General features: G+C 36.1%; 1 protein-coding gene and 1 long non-coding RNA gene across 2 annotated transcripts in view; one reads left to right on the top strand and one right to left on the bottom strand.

Moving 5' to 3' along the window:
* Nucleotides 1-13,901: 13,901 nt before the first annotated feature.
* Nucleotides 13,902-16,166, bottom strand: LOC116421307. The gene is made up of 3 exons (XR_004231622.1): nucleotides 15,597-16,166; nucleotides 14,399-14,448; nucleotides 13,902-14,055 (listed from the first exon to the last, which is right to left on the bottom strand). It is a non-coding gene; the product is annotated as an uncharacterized LOC116421307 (long non-coding RNA).
* The window catches only part of SPG7 (SPG7 matrix AAA peptidase subunit, paraplegin), an 86,294-nt gene continuing 78,314 nt past the window's right edge, over nucleotides 16,132-24,111 (top strand). The window contains exons 1-2 of the mRNA XM_012540383.3: nucleotides 16,132-16,454; nucleotides 23,872-23,974. Coding sequence (XP_012395837.2) covers nucleotides 16,143-16,454; nucleotides 23,872-23,974 — 415 coding nt within the window. The 5' untranslated portion in view covers nucleotides 16,132-16,142. The remainder of the gene's footprint in view (nucleotides 16,455-23,871; nucleotides 23,975-24,111) is intronic.

Raw genomic sequence — 24,111 nt, 5'->3', positions numbered from 1 at the left:
AAGCCAAAAGTAAATTCACCCCAACAAAATACTTGGTTAGGGAATGGAAAGTAAAACTAACCTCAGAGATTGGATGAAGACCAGAAAAGGCCTCTTACAGAAACTACCTCCTTGAGCAGAGTCTTGAAAGAATTATTCAGAAGCAATACCCTTCACTTATGTAATATAAATGCAAGGCTTTGAAAATAAAAATTAAACAAATGTTAAGAGACAAGTAAAGAATGTGCTTTTTATTTTACTCAAAGACATATTTAGAGTGGGAAGGGAAGAATATTCAGGCGTCTTAGAACCAGGACTGTGTGTCATCAAGTCCAATATCTTCATTTTACATATGATCAAACTAAGACTCAGGTTAAGCAATTTGCCCAAAGTCACACAAAGCCCCCAAACTTAAAATCCAGCTAATAATGACTCACTCTTCTCCCTCTCCCTCCCAGAGAATGTCTGCTGACTTAAGGAAATTCTCCACTTCATGGGGTAGATCCTCTAAGAAAAATTAATGGAGAAATACAGGAATGTGTATCTCGGAATGAAGTGGTCCAAACCTCAAAAGGGAATATAGACAATGATAAGTCATGGAATAGTAGAGAGTTGTGGGCTTTAAAAACATTCTTTTCTGGTTGGATTAAAATAGAACAAAGTATTAAGTAATCCTAAATCCTGTAAGCAATTTCATAAATCCCAGTCAAAACTTGTGTTCATTGGAAAGAATTGTATGTTTATCTAAAGAAGGGCAGAGGAAGTGGAGAAAAGGAAGGTTAAGTGGGGAAAAGGCCCCATTTCCATTGTTTCACAACAAGCCAGGCTGTTGGGACACAAAAAAAACTACAACAGATCCTTTCTGGATCCTGCCTGTCTGCTGTTCAAGGCTCCTCCCACAAGAAAAAGTGATTCCCACCTCTGGTAATCTTAAAAAAAAGCTTGAGGATAAAATATTTTTGCCTACTTGCACCAAACAAGTAACAATTTTAGATAAATGAGTGGAAAAAATGCTAATTGGATTCATTTTAATTCCATTGTTTTTCACTAGGGGTATAATGGCAACCACTAAACAATTTCCAAAGTAGTGACAGCTTTGTTTTTGCATGTTTTTCTTTTGACTGAGAAGGGTGGAGGTGGGGAAAGAATATGAGGAAATGTTCCTGGTATTAAAAAAAAAAAAAAAAAGACAGCAATAAAACTTTTTTTCTTTTACTTTAATGGACTGGGAAGTTTGTTGAACTTGTTTACAATGTTACTCAGAATGAAATAAGTACATGTTACAGTTAGAGCATTTTAATTTTAAGTTATTTATACCCTCCAAGCCATGTATGAAACCAATCAACTAATATTTATTAAATATCCAAGTTTGCTTTCTGTAGCTGTACAACAAAACTAGATCTTGTTACTCTCAGTCCCCTTTCATAATAAAGTGGAAAACAGTAAAAATCGATCAATAAGCATGTATTAAATGCCTACCATGTAGTGAAAAATAGTAGTAGGGGATGATTTCAACATCATTTGGAGCCCTTTGCAAATGTTACTGATCTAATTACATTCTGGGTTTGCCTGACATTAGGTAGTACCCTTGTACTGAAATAAGACTTTTTTTATATTTAAGTTGTAGATTTTTTTTTGTCTATGTAAAGAAGCTGAGCATTTCAATATTTAATCTTTCTTTTAACAACCCAAAAATCATATGTGAATGGTCCATCTAAAATAATTTTTTAAAAGTCTCAAAAGGATTTTCCTCACTGTTGTTTATGAAAATCTGACAATTTGACATACCCTTTAAAAAGTGGTGGACATGTGACATCGAGGTGCTAAAGCACATGGAGCCGGGAGAACCTATATTCAAATTTGAATTCAGACACTTAGAAGCTCTTTGACCCTGGACTTTACCCTGATTGTAGCAAATAATATTTAAAAATAATAATAATTTAAAAAGACTTATTTAACTTAGAAAAACTAATCTTGAAAAATAAGTATCATTAATTTGTGTTAAGATTTCAAATCAAGACGCAAAACATAAATCTGAAATAGCTTTTATCTCAAAGTAATGAGATTTGCTTAGGTTTACTAGAGGCAAATAAGTTGAAACTTTTGTAAAGCCTTGTTCAACCTCTTCCCAAATTTGTAACCAAGCCAAAGATGAATTGGCTGTGGAGACTACTATTTTCTTAGCCCTAAAAGTGACTCCTTGGAAGCACAAACGGGACAGCAGCACTTGTGACTGGTGCCAAGGCTGAAGTGTTTCCAGGAGTGTCAACTCAGAACTAATTCAATTAATATTGAATTCTGTCAATATTTCAAAAATAATTCTTTCCCATGTGTCCTTGTAATGTCATGCAGAGAAGAGCAAATGAAGTCTATTATCAGTTTCCACTAAAAATCAACTGTACTCTCAAATAACTGTTCAGAAAAATAAGGTTTATTAGCTATTCCATGGCCACCAGTACAATTGTGTCACCTTTGTCTATCATTCTAAGATCTCCAGAGTACTTTCCTCACAAGCACCCTGGAAGAGAGGCAGTACAAGTGTTACATCCACTTTCCCCCCAGAAGCTAAGACTTAAGTCACTTAATAGACTTCAAACTCAGGATCCTATGGACTTCACCCAGGTTCCTTCCATGTCACTAGACCACATGTTCTCCAAGGTTACAGTTCTCCCAGCCATTCCTGAAGACTCATTGATAACATGCAAGCAGCTGATCAGAGTCCAGAAATTCCAAAGTGTCACATGTCACTGAAAATGGAGTCAAGATAAGCAGCCGTTTATTTGTGTGTGTGAATTCTTTCACTGAAGTCCTATCTACTCCGTTATTGTATAAAATGAGCAGAACCTAGAGATCATTGTATGTGGCAACATCAATGTTATAGGACAATGATTCAGATCAATTCCACTGATCTTGTGATGAAGAGAGCCATCTGCACTTAGAGAGAGGACTGGGAACTGAGTGTGGATCACAACATAACATTCACTTTTTTGTTGTTTGCTTACATTTTGTCTTCTTACTCATTTTCTTTCTTTTTTGATCTGATTTTTCTTGTGCAGCAAGAGAATTATATAAATATGCTTACACATATTGGATTTAACATATCTATTTCAACATGTATAACATATTTTGGATTGCTTGCCATCTGGGGAGGGGGTGGAGGGAAGGAGGGAAAAATCTGAAACACAAGGCTATGCAAAGGTTAATGTTGAAAAATTATTCATGTATATGTTTTGAAAATAAAAAATAAAAGTGGCCCTAAAGCTGTCAGCAGAGCTAGAACTTTGGCAGGTCCCACAAAACTGGAAAAGCTGATAGGGACCCAGCAATAGACTGTCAGGCTGTGGTCCAAGGACTATCCCAGCTAAGCTCTCAAAGAGACTCAGACATTCTGTAGGTGATGAATTTCATAGCCATGGAAACTTTTGAAAAATTACCTTTCTACAATATCATGAAGGGGTTTCAAAATTCATCATCAGAGGAATAAGAGAATAGGGAAAATTGCTGTTTGTTGTTCAGTCTTGGCAAAGACACTAGAATGGTTTGCTATTTCCAGCTTATTTTACAAATGAGAAAACTGAAAATTAAATGATGTAGTCGCACAGCCATTTGTAGTCTAAGGCCAAAATGGAACTGGAATTCTTCTGATTCCACTTTATTACCTAGCATAATTATAACCTGACATCCTTCCACAACTTAGAAAAACTACTTTCAGAAATCTAGGGATGGAATTCTTATGAAATCTATAGAGTTATGTTTCTATAGATAAAAGCCTGCTATTTTGTGAGATTGGTAATTTGTTTCCATTTGAAAAATAAATCAAGTTTAAGTTATCTTTGATGTAATTAACATTTCTTTTGTAATTAGTACACAAGGTCTACACTATCAGAATATCTACTGAAGCAATATTTTTTTTGGTAATCACCTCAGTTTTTTGTTACCAATAAAAATCAGAGATTTAATTTTTCAAAGTCTTCTAGATTGATTTTTTAAAAATGTTTATCTGATTTTAAAAATTGTACCCTATACAGGGTGCAATCTAAAAATCTATGTATAGAATTAAAACATTAAACTAAATCATACAACAATAGGTGCCGTGATAATAGCAAAAGGCAAATTTGTTTGTATTTTATAAAATAATCCCAAGAATCAGGCAGTACTCAAACACTGATTTAAAAGCTCACTCTTACATCATAACCTGAGTGTCCATAGACTCAAACCTTTTCAAAGCAGGACAGACAAGGCATTTCACAAAGGGCCTTTTGAGGAAAACACATTGCCTGAATTCCCTGTAGGAAAAACTTGATAGTGTACGATAAAAGTATACCAGTTTTTTTCAGTAGTCTTAATGGGGAGGAAGGGAAGGGGGAGGGGAGAAATTGCTCAAGTGAACAAGGGCCCAGGCAAAATTATGGCTATGTTAAAATCAATTCTTTCAGTTGGAGTAAAAACTCAAATAATTAATAAAGACCATAAAGCTGTCCCCGCTGAGTTTTTTGTTTGTTTGGTTTTTTTAAACCGAATGGATGGGTCATTCATATTGGCTCATACTGTCAGACAAAACATATTAATATGGACTTTGCATTGTAGACATAAACCTGCCAGGAACAATTTTATTTATTTCAACATTATTCTATGTACAAGATATTTCTGTTCCCCTCCTATTTTTCCAGTCTTCTTTCACTTTACTCTGCTCCATGTAATCCAAAATCTAGTATCTCTGACCTCTCACAATATCCTTAATTTCCTTAATTCAGTTTATTTTCACTGTCTGTTCCCATGCTTGGAACTCTCCCCTCCATACCTGAGGGTGAGCCTGCTTACTGGCTTCCTTTGAGTCTCTTTCCTGCTCTTGATTATTTCCAAGTTATCATGTTTTCATCTTGTTTATATATAACAATTACAGATCTTTTCCCAATGAAATTGTGAGTTTCTAGAGAGCAAGAACTGTATTCTTGAATTTCTCTATATTCTCAGCACTTAAGTACCTGGAACATAATAGGTATTTAATAAAAGCTTGTTAATTTTTACTTTAATTAGAGAAAGATCCAAATTGGCATAGTCCTTCCATACCCTTGAGACGGACTCTTTGCCTCAAGATTATTTAAGGTAATGTTTATAGGAATTTTGAAGAAGGTAAAAGATATGTCAAAGTACAATTTGAATTTCACATTCCAAAACAATACTCACTACTCAGTTCCTAAGTTACCACTCTTCTCAAAAACAGAAAAGGGACTCCTCCCTGTAATCATATCAATACCTGGAAATGGGGTAAAAGGTCAGTAGTCCAATATGTCCAGGGATGGGGAAGGCCACAATCTAAACATGACCAGAAGCATTCTTTGTTTGATTTTGATTTGTTTTAATCCATTTCCCTAAGAAAGGTCTGGAAAGGCCTATTGTCTTTGATCTAACCCCTTACAGTCAGTGAAAAGTTTATTCATTTATTCTATTATTTATTTATTTATTTATTCAGTTTTTTAAAAATTCAATACTATCCAATTTAATATTTTTAATCACTTACTATATCAGTGAAGTTTAGAAAGAACTTTTTGAGCTGAGAAATATTTTCTTCATTTTTCCAGAAAAATTAAAAGGAAAGGTCTTAAAAATTCTTCCACAATCCCTAATGTCCATTATACAAAGAAGATAATCAAGAAATATTTTTTTCAAAATAGATCTAAGTGCTTTCTGTGGCCAGAATTCTTACTATTTTTATGTCATGAAGGTTACAAAATTTAAGGTCTCTGAGTCTATCCATCAAGGAAAGACACATATGGATATCAAAGTCAAGCCAAAATAAAAGTATTTTCTAGGATTGTTGAGAGGTTAAAACCTTACTATGTAAATGATAGGCTATCATCATCAACAACAACATTCTTATTAATGATAATTATAATAATAACAATTATGAAATCAATAGGTAAATAGGCTCATTAAGTACTGTTAATGAATGAGAATGAACAGATAAAGAGCATTTATTAAAACTTGTTTTGTGTTAAGCATTTCTTAAAAAGTGAGGACAGAAACTTACAGTTTAATTGGGGGAGATAATACCTTAAAAGAAAATTCAGCTGCAGAACAGATGGAAAGGACCAGAAAGTCGAAAGGATCCCGTGGAAATTCTTGTGCATATTGTATTTAATTATACATAGATTTTCCACTTACAAAAATTAAAATTCAGTGATTATCTCAGGCATTATAAATTCTGCATGTAAGCAAAAGACAAGGATTTTTATATCTAATAAGATTTGCAAGAAAAATATTTTTATAAATTTAAATAAATACACCATAGTTCAGAGATTCAATAAAATGCTATTCAAACTTACATATCATTTATTTGTCTTATAATTTCATTGATATAGAAATTCCCTCCCTCCCTCAATTAGCAGAGATCCTTGCCTTGTTTTTCCTAGCAGACTTTAAAAATATATAAATCAATAGTCATAGTTTCATAGCCAGAAAAAAAAATAATGCTTTTAATTTTCAAACACTAATATTTTGTAATTTATACCTTTCAAGATACTTTCATTTACATTATGTTGGTTAAACTCACAGCAACTGGGAAAGGATTCAAGCAGAACTCATTGCTGAACTGGGTATCAGAATAGACCTGTGTTCAAATTCTGCTTTATTTTTATCTCTAAAAGACTCAGTTTATACTTAGTGAAAGAGGAATTTGACATAGATGGCCTTTAAGGTCTCTTTCTCCTCTAAATCTTGGAGCCTGCTAGATAGAATTGATTAAGAACAACAATTTTGCAAATGGGCCTGTAATTTCATTGACATTGGGAGCTACCTAGTGAAGAAATGCCAGGTTCACCTAGCAGGTATGTGTTAGAAGCATGACATGAACATAGTTCTTCATAATTTGAATACTGAATCTGTATTCCATAAGCCAAGCATGCTCCCTCTCAACTATTAAGAATAGTTCAACACTGCAGCCAAAAGTATCATATCCAGAAAAATTATCTATAATATTGAGGGAGAAAAAAATGAGCAATTCAATGAAGTTGTATATTTTCAGGACTTTTTATTAGCTAAACCAGAATGTAATAGAAAATCTAATATATAAGAGCTAATATCAAAGATAAATTTTAAGGAACTGACACAGACAAATTGTTTATGTTTTTTTTTTTTAAACATGGGAAATGTATACCATATGTTTAAGATTAACATCAACAATAAGGTAGCTCAAAAGGAAGACTGGGGCAGAGTTAAGTTAAGAGTGAAATTATGTTGTGTAAATGAGATGCGAAGGAAGAACAGATACAGAGGCATTAATAGGGGTAGAAGGGCTCATAGTTCTGAAAATCTACTCACATAGGGAATGGGTTGAATAGACAACATTATATATACACCATGAAGGGTATAGAACACCAAAATCTACAAAGAAATAAGGGGAGGAGGGATGGGTGGATAGGGAAGCAAAAGGTGAAGGAAGAACACGAGGGAGGGATCCATGGATGGAGATAAATTAAGTAGAAGCAAGAGAAGTTAAGGAGCAGAATTAAAGGAAAAGGCAGGAATAGGTCAGATGTGTGTGTATGTGTGGGGTCAGGGTGTGTGGGTGTGTATATATATATATATATATATATATATATGTATATATATATATGTATGTATATGTATATATGAATACATAAATATCTCCTTTCTTAACTATATGAAAGGGGGAGGAAAAAATAAAGTAAAAAATGGTGTATATGGTGTAAATTATTAGTTGTGTATTAGTGTAAAGTAAAAAATGGTGTAAATAACAATTTACAAGGAAGTAAAGAAAAGATGGACACCTATGAACATAATTTCTTCTAATAATATATATACTTTCTTGAATTGTAATTTATTGTTATATATTTTGAATCCTAGGCACCTGCTAGGCACATGACAATGTCTCTTTTGTTTTGTCTTATTTTGTATTCCTTCTCTATTTTTCCTTTTTCTTATTTGTTCATTTATTTATTTATTTTTGATGAGGCAAGTGAGGTTAAGTGACTTGCCCAGGGTCACACAGCTAGGAAGTATTAAGTGTCTGAGGACAGATTTGAATTCAGATCTTCCTGACTTCAGAGCTGGTGCTCTATCCACTGTACCAACTAGCTACTCCTCTTATCTTGTTTTTTAAATAAAATAAGTTTTAAAAAATGAATAGTTCAACAATACTGGAAAGCAGATGCTGTTATTATCCGAATTTTTGTTGTTATTCAGTCATTTTTCAGTTGTATCTGACTCTTCATGACCCCATTTAGGGTTTTCTTGGCAGAGATACTAGAGTGCTTTGTCATTTCCTTTTCTGGTGTGGTTTACAGATGAGGAAACTCAGGCAAACAGGATGAAATGATTTGCCCAGGGTCATACAGCTAAGACATATATGTGTATTAAGTCATCCTACAATGCTGGAATTTTCAAGAGGTATGGAAATGCCAATGCCTTCAACTCAATGCCCTCAGCCAACAATTATCCTAAGAAGGAAACCCTATGTAGAAGCAGACCCAGCAACTGCTTCTACAGGTAGTATTTTTTATCCACAAGTTCTGAATATAGTTCTTGCCATCCAATTTCTTGGAGTTGTCAAATGGTTCAACATCAGAAATCATTTTCACTTTATCAGTGGATATGAAATCAAAGAGGAAATATTACCATATTCTTTGTTGCTGTCCCCTGGGACCATGGGATCCTTCCATCTGACTTGGAGCTGAAACCTTTCCCATGGATTCTCTCTCCCATCTTAATATGAATTTCTTAAAAGCAAAGATGATTTTATGGTTCTATTTTTATTCACAGTGCTTTGCCCATAGAAAGCACTTAATAAATTTATTTTTCATTCATTCCATTATCTGAAGTAGGATTTGAACATAGATCTCCTTGATCCCAATTTCAGCCTTCTCTTCTACTAAATATACCATACTGACTAGATTAGCCACAAAAATTAAAATGTGCCCCAGGAACCAGGGCTTGATAAGAATTAGAGGAAATTTTAAGAAATATATCTGTGAATAGTCAATAACTATAGCAATCTAGTGTTTGACAAACCCAAAGATCCCAACTTTTGGGATAAGAATTCATTATTTAACAAAAACTGATGGGAAAACTGGAAATTAGTATGGCAGAAATTAGGCATGAACCCACATTTAATACCATACACCAAGATAAGATCAAAATGGGTCCATGATTTAGGCATAAAGAATGAGATTAAAAAAATTGAGGAACAAAAATTTATTCAGACCTTGGAGGAGGAAGGAATTTTGACCAAAAAAGAAAGAGATCATTATTATCCAAAATAGAAAAATTTTATTTATATCAAATTAAAAAGCCTTTGTACAAACAAACAATAAAACAAGATTAGAAGGGAAGCAACAAACTGGGAAAACATTTTTTAGAGTTAAAGGTTCTAATAAAGCCCTATTTCCAAAATATATAGAGAATTGACTCTAATTTATAAAGGAAATCGTAACATACCTGTAGACTGGTAGAATGATAGCAAAATAATGCAGAATGTTGGAGGGGATGGGGAAAAAAAGGGACACTAATACATTGTTGGTGGAATTGTGAATTACATCCAGGCCATTCTGGAGAGCAACTTGGAATTATGCTCGTTATCAAACCGTATACCCTTTGACCCAGAGTGTTACTACTGGGATTATATCCCAAGAGATCTTTAAAAAGGGAAAGGACCATAGGAAAATGTTTGTGGCAGCCTCTTTGTAGTGGTAGAAACTGAAACTGAGTAGATGTCCATCAATTGGAAATGGCTAAAAAATTGTGGTAAATGAATAATATGGAATATTGTTCGATAAGAAATGGCAAAGGATGATTTCAGAAAGGCTTGGAGACTTACACAACTGATTTGAGTGAAATGAGAGGACCAGGAGACATTATATACTTCAACAAAATTATATGATGACAACTGATGGAACCCACCAGAATGAATGAACCAAATCATTCTGGAGCAGTAATGAATTGAACCATAACCCAGAGAGAACCTGGGGAGATGACTAAAACATTAATAAATTCTAACCCTATATTTTTTTGCCGATTTTTGATTTCCTTCACAGGTAACTGTACAATAGAGTCTGATTTTTTTTTCAGCAAAAATAATGGTTTGACATTACTTTTTTGTATTCAATATATCCTCTAATATATTTAAATGATTCATTCCCTAGGGAGGGGGGGGGGGAAAATTGAACAAAAATTTGGAAATGTCAATGTTATAAAATTCCCTATTAATTTAAAATAAAAAGCATTAAAATTAAAAAAAGAAATCAACCTTTCCAATTGATAAAGGCCAAAGGATATGAACAACAATTTTCGATGATGAAATTGTATTTCCAATCATATGAAAGTGTTCCAAATCATTTGATCAGAGAAATGCAAATTACATTATAGAAACCGAGATACATTACACATCCGATTGGTAAGATGAAGGAAAAATAATGATGAATGTTGAGGGATGGGGAAAACTAACACTGATGGTTGTGGAGTTGTGAAGGAATCCAACCATTCTGAGAAACTGAATTATGCCAAAAATAAACTGATATCTTTGTTCTTTTTATTTTTTTTTTTTTTATTTATTAGCTCTTTTTTAAGGATATATAATTAATTTTACAGATTAAAAATTTTAAATTTTGCCAATTTTTCACCTTTCTTTTATTTTCCCTAGATGGGATGAATAGATGTTAAATATATTAAATATAAATTAGATAAAATAAGTTACATGACCAAACGGTTACTTTCAAAAAGAATAGACCTGAATTATTGCAAAATTAGCTTTGAAGGAAATCAAAATGGGGTTAAATATAGGGATTGGGAACAATGGGTTTTTCCATCCCCAGAGTTCTTTTCTGGGAAGCTAGTTCAGTCATTCGTCCATTAGAAATGATTTGGTTGATCTTTGCTTTGAGGATGGCCTGATCCATCGAACGGTCATACAGAGGTTGAAGAAAAGAATCTTCGGTCCCTATTTATTGACGTTGGTAAGTCTCCAGGCCTTTGAAACCCGGGTCATTTCAAAAAGAAATATTTCATATACCACAATTTATTCGCCTTCTCCAACGAGGACACCAAGGGTTTTCAGCCGATTTTGGTAAATTAGGCCTTTCCCTTCTTTATACTTTGGGATATAACCCAGTAACACCGCCGGATCAAAGGGTATTGTGTATCTTTATCCAGCAGTACACACTACTGGGCTTATATCCCAAAGAAAATACTAAAGAAGGAAAGGGACCTGTATGCAAAATGTTTTGGGACAGCCCTGTTTGTGGTGGCGAAACTGGAAAAATGAATCAATTGAGAATAGTTGGGAAATTGTTATGGTTATGGAAATTATTGTTCTGTAAGAAATGATCAGCAGGATGAATACAGAGAGGATTGGAGAGATTAAGAACGAAGCTAATGAAATACAGAACAGGAGAATTTAACTCAACAATACTGTATGAGGATGTATTCGATGGAAGTGGAACTTCACCAAAGAGAAGATATAACCCCTTCCAATTGATCAAATAGAATCAGCATCCCAAGAAGGAACATGGGAAAAATGAGTGTAAACTGTTTGCATTTTTATTTTTCTTCCCAGGTTATTTTTACCTTCTGAATCCAATTCTTTCTGTGCAACAAGAGAACTGTTAGGTTCTGCACACATATATTGTATCTAAGATATACTATAACATATTTAACATGTATAAGATTGCCTGCCATCTAGGGGAGGGGGTGGAAGAAGGGAAGGGAAAAATTGAAACAGAAGTGAGTGCAAGGGATAATGTTGTAAAAAAAACTACCCATGCATAGATACTGTCAATTAAAAGTTATAATAAAAAAAGAAATATATCTGTGAGCAAGTAAAAATGGTAATTAAAATTGAACATTTAACCCACAACTGTGATATTATATTTTTGTTTAGTTAATTCCTTGATAACTTGGTAAAATTTTTTGAGAACTTTGAGAACTTACCTAGGCAGAGGATATTTGGACCTAATTAAGGTCCCTAATTAAGAACCCAAATTGTTTCCTTGGGAACAGAGGGCTAGATTATTCCTCATTCACTCTTCCTGTCTGACCCTGAAATATGTCATCTCACATCTTGCCATCGGTATCTAATTTGTATGAATGAGAGATTTCTGATTATTAATCTAATTAAGTTACTTTGAGATCTCAAATCCCTTAATTCTAAGGAATAGCAAAATAACTTAATGCAAGATAACTTCTAGTAGGAAATTCTGATTTCCTGCAGTCAAGGATAACTTCAGACAACCAGGAATAGGGGATTATAAAGACAACAACAAACCTAGAGGCAGAAACTTTTAAGTTAGGCAAAGTGGATGAAGTACTGAATTTGGAGGTACTAAGGTAAGAACTGAGTTAGAGTTCTGCCTCTAGCTCTTCCTGGATGTGTGATCCCAGACAAATGACTTAACCTCTTTCAACCTCAATTTCTTCATTTGTGAAATCAGGATTTCAGTTTACTGATTTCTAAAGTCCATTCTAGGCTAAATCTATAATCCCACTGAGTGCATTAAAAGCACTCTTCTAGAAATCTTCTTTAATCACTCTTCTAATCTTTAGGAGGTTGAGTGACATGCCAGAACCATCTTTTTGACCATCCAAAAGAGTATCACCAATATAGAATTTCAATGCTGAAAGGAACCATAGGGGAGTCCTTTCATTGTAGAGAAGAAACTAATATCCGGTGAAGTGACTAGTCCAAGATCACATAAATTTTTGATGTCAAAAACTCTGACTAGAATTGAGGGAGTATTAGAATTATTCTTAATCAATCACTTCACAAATAGGGAGTCAGAGCTCTATAAACAACAGTGATATAAACAACAACAACAAAAAAAGATACATTCCCCCAAGAAATTCACTTTCTAGTGGGAAAGACAATGTATTAGTAATTAAATCCATAAGAAATTGATATAGAGTAGATAAAAGGTAATCTTAGTCTGGGAAAGGCTTCCAAACAGAAGTGTAGATTTGAAATAAGTCTGAAAGGATGTCAGGGGAACCAAGAAGCAGAGGTGAAGAAGGGGAACTTTTCAGGTATGGGAAAGAGCCAATAAATCCTTAAGTCATAGAAATGAAACAAAGTAACCTTCATTCTCTGGCTGGGAGGTGAGTATTGTCCATCAGTACCCTCTAACTCAAAATATCTTGTAATCCTATCTTCTCTATTAGCTAAGGATTCTCTCTATGTGATGCTATCTCCTCTTCAGCCTAGGAACTTCCTCCTTGAAAGGCTGTGCCTACAGACCTGTTTGCTTTTAGAGGTGCTACTCTGGATTAAGCATTGCACTGATTCTTAAATCTTTCAAGGTTGTAGTTAGTTTAAAAATTGATGTCCTTCCTCATAAATCTGTAAGCTCCTTCAGTATACATTTTTGCCTTTCTTCTTATTATTATTAAATTCCTTTTTTGGGGAGTGGGGCAAAACAATTGGGATTAAATGACTTGCCCAGAGTGACACAGTTTATAAGTATTAAATAATTGAGGCTGGATTTGAACTCAGTCCTCCTGATTTCAAGGTAAATGCTACATCCACTCAGCATGTATTCATGTATTCATCCCATTCAATTTTAACAATGGGTTGCTCCAAATATAAGCTAGGTTGGCAGAGGGGAAGTCTGATACTAGAAATACAGCGCCAAAACAGGACTGGGTTTTCTGAAGATACTAAATGAATTTCCATTTTGGGATTGTCTCTTTTCAAAAAGTTTGCAACATTCACTTTTGCAAAACCAATTTTTCCCCCTTTTCTCTCATTTCTGCCTCTTCAAGATAGCAAACAATTTGATATAAGTTAAAAATGTGGAATCCTTCTTAAAATATTTCTATCTTTGTCATGCTACACAAAAAAAGAAAAAGAAAAAAGAAATCAGATCAAAAAGGGGAAAAAAACAAGCAAACAACAACAGAAAAAAAAGGTGAAAATACTTTAATCCACATTCAATCTCCATTGTTCTCTCTCTGGAGGTGGATGGCACTTTCCATCCAAAGTTTAGTTGTTATTTGTTGTGTTGAAATTGCTTTGGATCTCCTCATTGTTGAAAAGAAGTAAGTCCATCACACTTGATCATGAGATTTCATCTTAACAGAAGAAAAATCTATTTTATTGAGTATAAAAATTGAACCTATTTTTTAATTCAAATTTTAAAAACCTTTTTAAAGAAACATTGATTTCCCCCCATATTCCTTTTCCTTCCCAAGTTAGAAAATAAAAAAGGAAAAAAAAAAACTTTGTCACATATTGTGGAAGAAAACAAATTATCCTATATGCTATGTCCAAAAAGAAATCTATGTCTTATTTTGCCCTAAATCCATCCCATCTTTATGAGAAAGTAGTTTTTCATCATTTCTCGGAAATCATGGAAGGTGGATGAGTTGAGGAGAGAACAGAACATATTCGTAGCTTTCCAAACTTTCTCCTTACCTCCCATCCTGCATCTTCACCTGCCTATTCGATATCTTGAAATGGATATCCTATGGATAAATCAACATAATGGAAACTTGATTCTATCTTCACTGTCCTAAGACTTTACTTAAGCAACTAAAATCTCATCTATGGTCTCTTCACTCCAGTGCTGCTACCACCCCGAGGGTCCAGGCACCCCTCCCCTCACATTTGGACCATCCCACCCTAACGCGCCCCTCTCCTCAAGTATCTGCCCATGCCAAACCATAAGTCAGCCGACAGATGCGTCCCTCTACTCCATAACTTCCAGTGGATTCCTATTACCTCAAGGATCAAATATGGGGTTCTGTTTGGCTCCCTATTACCTCAAAATATTAAATATGGGGTTCTGTTTGGCTCCCTATTACCTCAAAATATTAAATATGGGGTTCTGTTTGGCTCCCTATTACCTCAAAAAATTAAATATGGGGTTCTGTTTGGCTCCCTATTACCTCAAAATATTAAATATGGGGTTCTGTTTGGCTCCCTATTACCTCAAAATATTAAATATGGGGTTCTGTTTGGCTCCCTATTACCTCAAAATATTAAATATGGGGTTCTGTTTGGCTCCCTATTACCTCAAAATATTAAATATGGGGTTCTGTTTGGCTCCCTATTACCTCAAAATATTAAATATGGGGTTCTGTTTGGCTCCCTATTACCTCAAAATATTAAATATGGGGTTCTGTTTGGCTCCCTATTACCTCAAAATATTAAATATGGGGTTCTGTTTGGCTCCCTATTACCTCAAAAAATTAAATATGGGGTTCTGTTTGGCTCCCTATTACCTCAAAAAATTAAATATGGGGTTCTGTTTGGCTCCCTATTACCTCAAAATATTAAATATGGGGTTCTGTTTGGCTCCCTATTACCTCAAAATATTAAATATGGGTCCTGTTTGGCTCCTTATTACCTCAAAATATTAAATATGGAGTTCTGTTTGGCTCCCTATTACCTCAAAATATTAAATATGGGGTTCTGTTTGGCTCCTTATTACCTCAAAATATTAAATATGGGGTTCTGTTTGGCTCCCTATTACCTCAAAATATTAAATATGGGTCCTGTTTGGCTCCTTATTACCTCAAAATATTAAATATGGAGTTCTGTTTGGCTCTTATCCCCTTCACAACTTTTCCTATAGATGCTCCTTCTACGGCCCAGCACCCCAGCTCCTTACTTCTCCCTTCATTCTGCAGTTTAGCGACCCTGCGGGGAGGGCCGGGGGAGGACCGGTCATTTCCGGGCTGCAGCATTTTCCTCTGGCCGTCCCTCATGCCCGCCACTCTCCCTCTTTATTGCCCTCTGCTTGCTTGCTTTTAGGCCCATCTTTTATAGGGAGTCATTTTTGATCCTCCTGGATGTCCTCCCTCTGTAATTATCTTAAATTGATGCCGTCTATACTTGGTTGTTATGTGGTGGTTTGCCCTCGTTTCCCCCATCAGCCTGAGGGCTCTTTGTGTGCACGCTCAGCACTCAGCAGTGTCTGGCACATAGTAGGTGCCTTATAAATACGAGGAGATTCGACGTGGTTTTTCTGCAGGAAGCAGGCCTCTGTGAATGATTTCGGGGCAGAAATGCGTGCAGTGCTTGGAAGGGGAGACGACTCCAGGGAATTATTAGCGCAGGTCGGGATGGGAGGGGGGGGGGGAAACAAGAGGAGGGACGCAGGACCAGGCCCGGCATCGACCTTGAAGAGTCTGAATTGTAGATGTTGGAGGGCGAGATGACGCATGCGCAGAACTTTCCTGTGCGTCCGCTCCGCGGATTCTCCACAGACAGCGCCAGGACCCCTTCGCGCCTGCCTCGTTCTGGGCCGAGAGGCGTCGTGTGCGCAGGCGCCGCTCTCGGAGGGATCATGGCGGCGGCGCTGCTGCTGCTGGTTTCGCTCCGCCGCCGGCCGGGCCGATGGCGGCTCCAGGCTGCGGGATCCGGCTGGGGGCTCCGGCCAGTCGCCGCCGCTGCCGCTGGGCTCGGGGACAGGCGGTTCTGCTGCTCCTCGGGCGGTCCTGCTGGGGCTGGCGGCCCAGTCCTACAGGTAATTTCCTGGGCCTGGCCTCTGAGCTCCGCCCGCAGCGGGGAGGGGGGGTTGGAGGAGCGGGCCCCGCCTCCAGCGGGCCCCGCCCCTTAGCCCTCCCGACGCCCCTAGGTGGGACCCCAGTTTCCTTCCCTCCCGTTGCCCTTGCTCCGGGTTCCACAGACATGGCCTTATCTAGCGCTCCCCAAGGACCCGGCACTCTTCCCTGCCCTCAGGGAGACCCCATTGTGGTGGGGGCGTAGCCAGATCGGGGGAAGAGCGCCCGCCAAGTCGGGGGACCAGGGAGGGGGGCGGCGGAGGAAGAAAACCTGGACTCAGCTGGAAAGCTCCTCGGAGCTTTTCGCGTCCAGCTCACCCGCTTGACCTGTGGGGCGTGGGGGGAGAACCTTGTGAAGCCACCTCCGGCCCGTTTTCCTATCATTTTCCGCTGGCTCCCGTGTGCAGTCTGAAGCTTGTGGAGCTTCTATTTCCATTCTCCTTTCTACTGATGATGATGCATATCAAGAACTTCCAAAAGTTCCCTTTGTCTCCCCATCTATGAATACAATCTCGGCCTCATCAGGGTCTTTTTGGTGAAATAGCTCCACAAGCTCATTGATCCTTAGCATCCCAGGTGACTCCCCCAATAGAAAGAAAGTTTGCATCAGTACTAGGAGAGACTTGTTCTGCTTGGCTGCAAAGTGCAGGAATGAAATGTATAGAAGTTGAAAGAAAGGTTTAATGCGTTCATAAAGAAAAGTTAACGAATGGAGATCCAAAAGAAATGAAGGGTTTCAAGAAACAAAAGTATGAGTACAGTTCATCTTTGCTTCATCCTTTTGGTTTTTGTTATGGACCCTTTTGACAGTTGGGTGAAGTCAGAGTCATGATTTTTAATGCTGAAAATAAAATACGTAGGATTGCAAAAGGTAAGGGAACAAGCATTTGTTGGGTGCCTGCTATTGATCAGTTACTGTGTGGTGCGTGCTTTACAAATAGCTCGTTTCATTTTCACCAGTGTTTGCTCAGAGTCTTAACAGCTAGTAAGGCGAGAAGAATTTAAACTCAGATCTTGACTCCAGCTCAGTCAGGCTTCCTGATTCTATCTACCTTTTTCCAATTATGTGGAAATATAGTTATCAAAATATTTTTAAAAATCCATGGGCCTCAGATTAAGAATTCTTAACTAAATTAAAGTTTGTGAAATGTTTTATGTATGCGATTTCATTTAAGCCTTTTCCTGGCTGTACTCTGTGAGATAGATAATGGATATTCTACCATTAGACTTCTTAGCTTGGATGCTGGATGACGGCTTTAAGGATGTTGTAGATAAGAGTTCCAGTTTATATGCAGGTTTGATATGGGGTGTCCTGGAGAAATTCTTGTTCTATACAATTAAGAGGTTGGACTAACTAGTCTTTGGCTTTTGTCCACTCCTTTCAGTCATGTCTGACTCAGTCATTTGTGACCCCATTTGGGTCACATTTGGGGTTTTCTTGGCAAAGATACTGGAGTGTTTTGCCCTTTTGCTTCTCCAGCTCATTTTACAGATGAGTAAACTGAGGCAGATAGGGTAAAGTCATTTGCCCAGGATCACGCACACAACCAGTAAGAGACTGGATTTGAACTCAGGAAGATGAATCTTCTTGACTGTAGGCCCAACCCTCCATCACTGCCCCACCTAGCTGTTCCACTTAATGACCTAATGATCTTTTGAGATTCCTTCTTACTCTAATTATATAAAACATGCTTTATTTATGGATGTGATGCTATGAAATATCACAATTCCAACTATGTATTTTTTTTCTTTTTTTTTTTCTTTTTTTTTTATTTAATAGCCTTTTATTTACAGGATATATGCATGGGTAACTTTACAGCATTAACAATTGCCAAACCTCTTGTTCCAATTTTTCACCTCTTACGCCCCCACCCCCTCCCCTAGATGGCAGGATGACCAGTAGATGTTAAATATATTAAAATATAAATTAGATACACAATAAGTATACCTGACCAAAACGTTATTTTGCTGTAGAAAAAGAATCAGACTCTGAAATATTGTACAGTTAGCTTGTGAAGGAAATCAAAAATGCAGGTGTGCATAAATATAGGGATTGGGAATTCAATGTAATGGTTTTTAGTCATCTCCCAGAGTTCTTTTTCTGGGCATAGCTGGTTCAGTTCATTACTGCTCCATTGGAAATGATTTGGTTGATCTCGTCCAACTATGTATTACTTGTTACATGTTATATAAACTGCACTATTAGTTCTACCCAGTGTGTCACTTGGCAGGAAGTGTTCCCACCAACCCAAGCAAGCACTATATCATGGGGCTAAGTAACTTGTCCAGGGTCACACAGCTAGATGAAGTCTTAAGTGTCTGAGATCGGATTTGAACTCAGATCCTCTTGACTTCAGGGGTGGTGTTCCATCCACTGTGCCACCTAGCTGCCCCAAGCCCTACATCTTTTTTTTTTTTTTTTTAATTTAGTATTTTATTTTTTCAGATACATGCAAATAGTTTTCAACATTCACCTTTGCAAAACCTTGTGTTGCAAATTTTTTTCCTTCTCCTCTGCCTTTCCCCTTCCCCAAGGCAACAAGCAATCAGATATAAGTTAAATATGTGCAATTCTTTGTCATGCTGTACAAAAGAAAAAAGAGATCAGACCAGAAGGAAAAAAAACAAGCAAACAAACAACAACAGAAAAACGGTGAAAATACTATACTTTGATCTGCATTCAGTCTCCATATTCTCCCTTGATGGAGATGGCTCTTTCCATAATAACTCTATTGGAATTGCTTTGAATCACCTCATTGTTGAGGAGAGCCATGTCCATCACAGGTGATCGTCACATCGTCACTTGTTGCTGTGTACAACAGCCTCTCGGTTCCACTCATTTCACTTAGCATCAGTTCATGTAAGTCTTTTCTGAAGTCATCCTGCATATCATTTATTATGGAACAATAATATTCCATAATATTATATACCATAACTTTTTCAGCCATTCCTCAACTGATGGGCATCCACTCAGTTTCCAGTTTCTTGTCACTATAAAAAGACCAGCCATATCCTCTTCAGGCTCTATTTCTAATTCTTCCAGTCCTTTTCAGGTCCCTTTTATGTGTCATCTCCACCATTAGAATTGTAAACCCCATGAGGACTGCATTTCTTTTGGCTTGTATTTGTATGCTCAGAGATAATATGATGCTTGGCACACAGTGTTTATTTCTTGACAAAGTGGATGGACTATTAGAGGCAATTCCTGGGAGAAGCTCAGCCACTGAATGCTCTTTGGGACCATTTGTCCTCATTTTCCCATGAAGTTTTAATCTGTTATCTTTCTGTCATTCTATCTCTTCCCCTACCTTTGTGCCAAAACAAACAAAAAGGTAAAAATTGCTTCAATCCACATTCAGTCTCCAGAGTTCTCTCTCTGGATGTGATTGGTATTTTCCATTCCAAGTCTATTTGAATTATGAGTTTGCCTCTTAATTAGAACCCAGAAACTTATATCTTTTTTTCTTTTAGTCTGGGGAAGGACCATCTAGCTTTGTATTTGTATTACCAATCCTTGGTACAGTTTTTGGCACCGAATACTTAATAAATGTTTTTCATTCATAGTTTAAAAAAATTTAATCTTATTAATTACCCTTTGTTTTTACATTGTTTAAATTTTCCAATATGTCTATTCCTCTCTTCTCAGAGAACGAGCCAATATAACAAAGATTTTTTAATAGAAAAATAATTTAGCAAAACTGATCAATACTTTTTTTTTAGATTATATATGTGCAGTCTTGTCGGACATATTTCTATATTAAGCATGTTTTGAAAGAAGAATTAGAACAAAAGGGAAAAACCATGAATAAGAAAAAGCAAAAAACAAATGAAAAAATAATGAAAAGAATAGGCTTTGATATGCATTCAGGCTCCATAGTTCTTTCTATGGATGTGGGTAGTATTTTCTGTCACAAGTCACTTGAAATTGTGTTTTGGATCACTGCACTGCTGAGAAGAGCCAAATCTATCACAGTTTGATCAATATATTTTTAAAAATTTGACAAAAATGATTGTTATGTTAAAAAAACTTGACGCCGCATGCAATGTTCCACATTTGTAGAATTCCCCACCTCAGCAAAGGAGAAAGGAAGGTTTCTTTTTCTGTCTTTTTTTTTGAGGGGGGACCAATTTTGTTTTTTAAATTTTGCAACATTCATTTTTGATTGTTCTGGGGGGGGGGGGTTGATCTTGCCATTGCCATTGTTGTAATTATTATGCTTATTGTTTTCCTCTCTCTGCTTTTCTTTTAGTTAGTTTTTGAAGGTCTTTCTGTGCTTTTTATTTGTCATGTTCATTGTTTATTATTATTGTTTAATTGCTTCCAAGTCTTCATGACCTTGTGGGCCATGCTGTTAGAGGGGTTTTCTTGGCAAAGATGCTGAAGTTGTTTCCCATTTCCTTCTCTAGAAGATTAGGCAAACAGGTTAAGTTATGTGCCTAGCTAGGGTCATACACTAAGTGAATATCTGAGGCCAGATTAAAATTCAGGTTTTCCTGAAGCGGGGCCATACCTGCGTCTTTCATTGCTTCTTAGAGCATAGTAATACTCTATTACATGTACCACAATTTGTTTAGACATTTACTGTTGAATGACACCTACTTTTGTTTCCAGTTCTTTGATACCGCAAAAAAGTGCTGCTACACATATGTGTTGGAATACATATATTGGTTGTTTTCCTTTGTTCTTGAAGAGGACCAAAATTGATGCAGTGTGCACAGGGCAGATGCTCACACAGTGGTCAGGAAAAGTAATACAAGGACACTTTCTTTTGTCTTTCTGTTGGAATTGCTTTGAATCACCTCATTGTTGAGGAGAAACAAGTCCATCACAGGTGAATATCACATAATCTTCTTGGTGCTATGTACAATATTCTCTTGGTTCTGCTCATTTCACTTAGCATCAGTTCATGTAAGTCTTTTCTGAAGTCTTTCTTAAGAACTTTAGAGTTGATTGCAGTTGATTGATGGGAGACACTGGCACAGGACCTATGCAGCATAGTGTACTCTCATCAGAGTAAGTTCTGTGCTCTATGAGTAAAGCAGATTTGAAGTAGCTCAGAAGAAACTTGGGATGTGCAAAGTTAAGAGAAGTCACCTCAAATGTTCATAGGCAGTTTTTGTGTCTGACCTGTAGCAAAGTATTCCAAGTTCATAGATCTGATCAGCCACAATTAGATACATGCTGTATATGTTGGAATACGCCCCCCCCTCCTGTTTTTTTTAATTGGTGACCTCCTTGGGATAGATACCTAGTTTAGCCATTTCATTTTCATAACTAAAAATTGCTTTCCAAAATGGTTGTACTAATTCATAATTCTGTCAGCAATGCAGTAGAATGCCCATCTTACAACTTTTCTAACTCTTGACTGTTCTCAAATATTTTAATATTTTTGTTAATTTGAATTGTATGAAATAAAACCTCAGGGTTGTTTTGATTTGCATTTCTCTTGTAATTGGAAACCTTCTTTTATAAAGTTAAAAATTACAAATTCTTCCCTTGAGAACTCTCTTATATTATTTGAACACTTATTTATGAAGTAATGATTTTTGGTTTTATATATGTTCTATAGATTTTTGTTAGCTACCAAATGCTTGTTCAAAAAATTTGACAGTGGTTTCTTTCCCCCAGTTAGAAACTTCCTTCCTTATCTTAGTTACATTTTGTTTGTGCAGAAACTTTTAAATTTTATTTAATTAAAATTGTATTTTTATTAAGTGGTGTGTATGCACATATGCACACAACATGTATATTATGTGTATATATTTACATGTGTGTATTTGTATGTATATATGTCTGCATATATATGTAAAACTCTTTAAGCATTATATATAGCACTTTGAGGTTGGCAAAAGTTTTAGATAGGTTATGTGTATATAACACGTCAAAAATGTTATATGGGTTATAGATATGTTGTCACCCCTAATAGAATGTAAACTTTTTGAGGAAAGGGACTGTTTCAGTTTTCTAACTCTGATTCCTAGCATAGTGCTAGGCATATATAATAAGTACTAACTATGTGGTCATTGATTGATTCTGTGGGTCTGAATACTTGGGATTTTTCCCAGATTTGCTCAAATCACTTTTGTTAGTTAATTTCACATATGAATCACTTCTGTGTTTTTTTCCTTATTAGAGAGAATTTTTTCCTTTGAGTTTTCCATAGTTGACCTCATATCACATGACCAGGAAATAAGAATTATTAGGTAGTGGATAGAGTGCAGAGCCTCAGGAAAAGATCAGTTGAGATGTGACTTAAGACACTTAACGAGTTATGTGACCCTGGGAAGTAACTTACCCTGTTTGCTTCAGTTTTCTCATCTGTAAAATGGAAATAATGTTTCTTAACCTGTTTTCCTACCTCATAATTCATTGTGATGATTAATATTTAAAGTGCTTTATAAACTTAAAGTAATATGTAACTATTTCTTATTTGTAACATAGCTAGTTAATATACTAATAAGAAGCCAATTTTTTTGTCCTTGATTTTTTCAGTAGGGAAGAGTTAAACATTAAAGTTAGTGTAACAATTTGTTTTTAATTCAACAGACACTGCTAACCAAGAAACAAATGAATATGGAGTAATATTTCTTTTTTTTTTTAGCTTTTTATTTTCAAAATACATGCATAGTTTTCAAAATTCAACCTTTCAAATCCTTATGTTCCAAATTTTTTTCTCCCTCCTTTCCCCCTGCTCCCCTCCCTTAGGCAGCAAGTAATCTAATATATGTTAAACATGTACAATTCTTCTACACATATTTCCACAATTATGTTACACAAGGAAAAAAATGAAAAAAAAAAGCAAACAACAACAAAAAAGGTGAAAATGCTGAAAACCACACTCATTCCTCATAATCCTCTCTCTATCACAAGAGACATTGAAATTGGCCTCAGTCATCTCATTGTTGCAAAGAGCCACATCCATCAGAATAATCTTCTTATTGCCGTGTATAATAATGTTCTCTTGTTTTTTGCTCACTTCACTTACCATCAGTTCATGTAATTCTCTCCAGGCCTTTTATGAAATCATCCTGCTGATCATTTCTTACAGAACAATAATATATAAAGTAATATTTCTGTGGCACAACTGTAAGAGCAGTAAATGGAACACTGGGCCTGGAGTCAGGAATATTCCTTTTCATGAGTTCAAATCTGGCTTCAGACACTCACTAGCAGTATGAACCTAAGCAAGTCTCTTGACCCTGTTTGCCTCAGTTTCCTTATTTGTCAAATACAAGAGAAGGAAATGGTAAATGACTTCAGTGTCTCTACCAGGAATACCCCAAATGGGGTCATGGAGAGTCAGGCAGGACTGAAATGAGTAGAACAATAACAATAACACTATATTTCTTTGATCCCTAATACTGTTTTTTTTCTTTTAGAGTTTACTTTTGAGGACATTGTCTCCTACCTTTCAAGGAATCAGAGGACTGCTGTTGAAACAACATCTAATTCAGAATCCAGTCAGACTCTGGAAACTTTTAGGTATGAACCTTTTGGGGGAATATTAAGTGTAAGCTTTTGAAATGCAGTTGCCATTGTAGTGGTAATAGGAGTAATCACTATCACCACAGTGATAGATGCCACTTAGTGCTTTAAAGTTTGCAGGATACTTTCTTTTT

Source organism: Sarcophilus harrisii, chromosome 2 (genome assembly GCF_902635505.1).
Source record: "Sarcophilus harrisii chromosome 2, mSarHar1.11, whole genome shotgun sequence".
Taxonomy (NCBI): domain Eukaryota; kingdom Metazoa; phylum Chordata; class Mammalia; order Dasyuromorphia; family Dasyuridae; genus Sarcophilus; species Sarcophilus harrisii.
The sequence above is the reverse complement of the archived record's forward strand: the minus strand, read 5'-3'. Positions and strand labels throughout refer to the sequence as shown.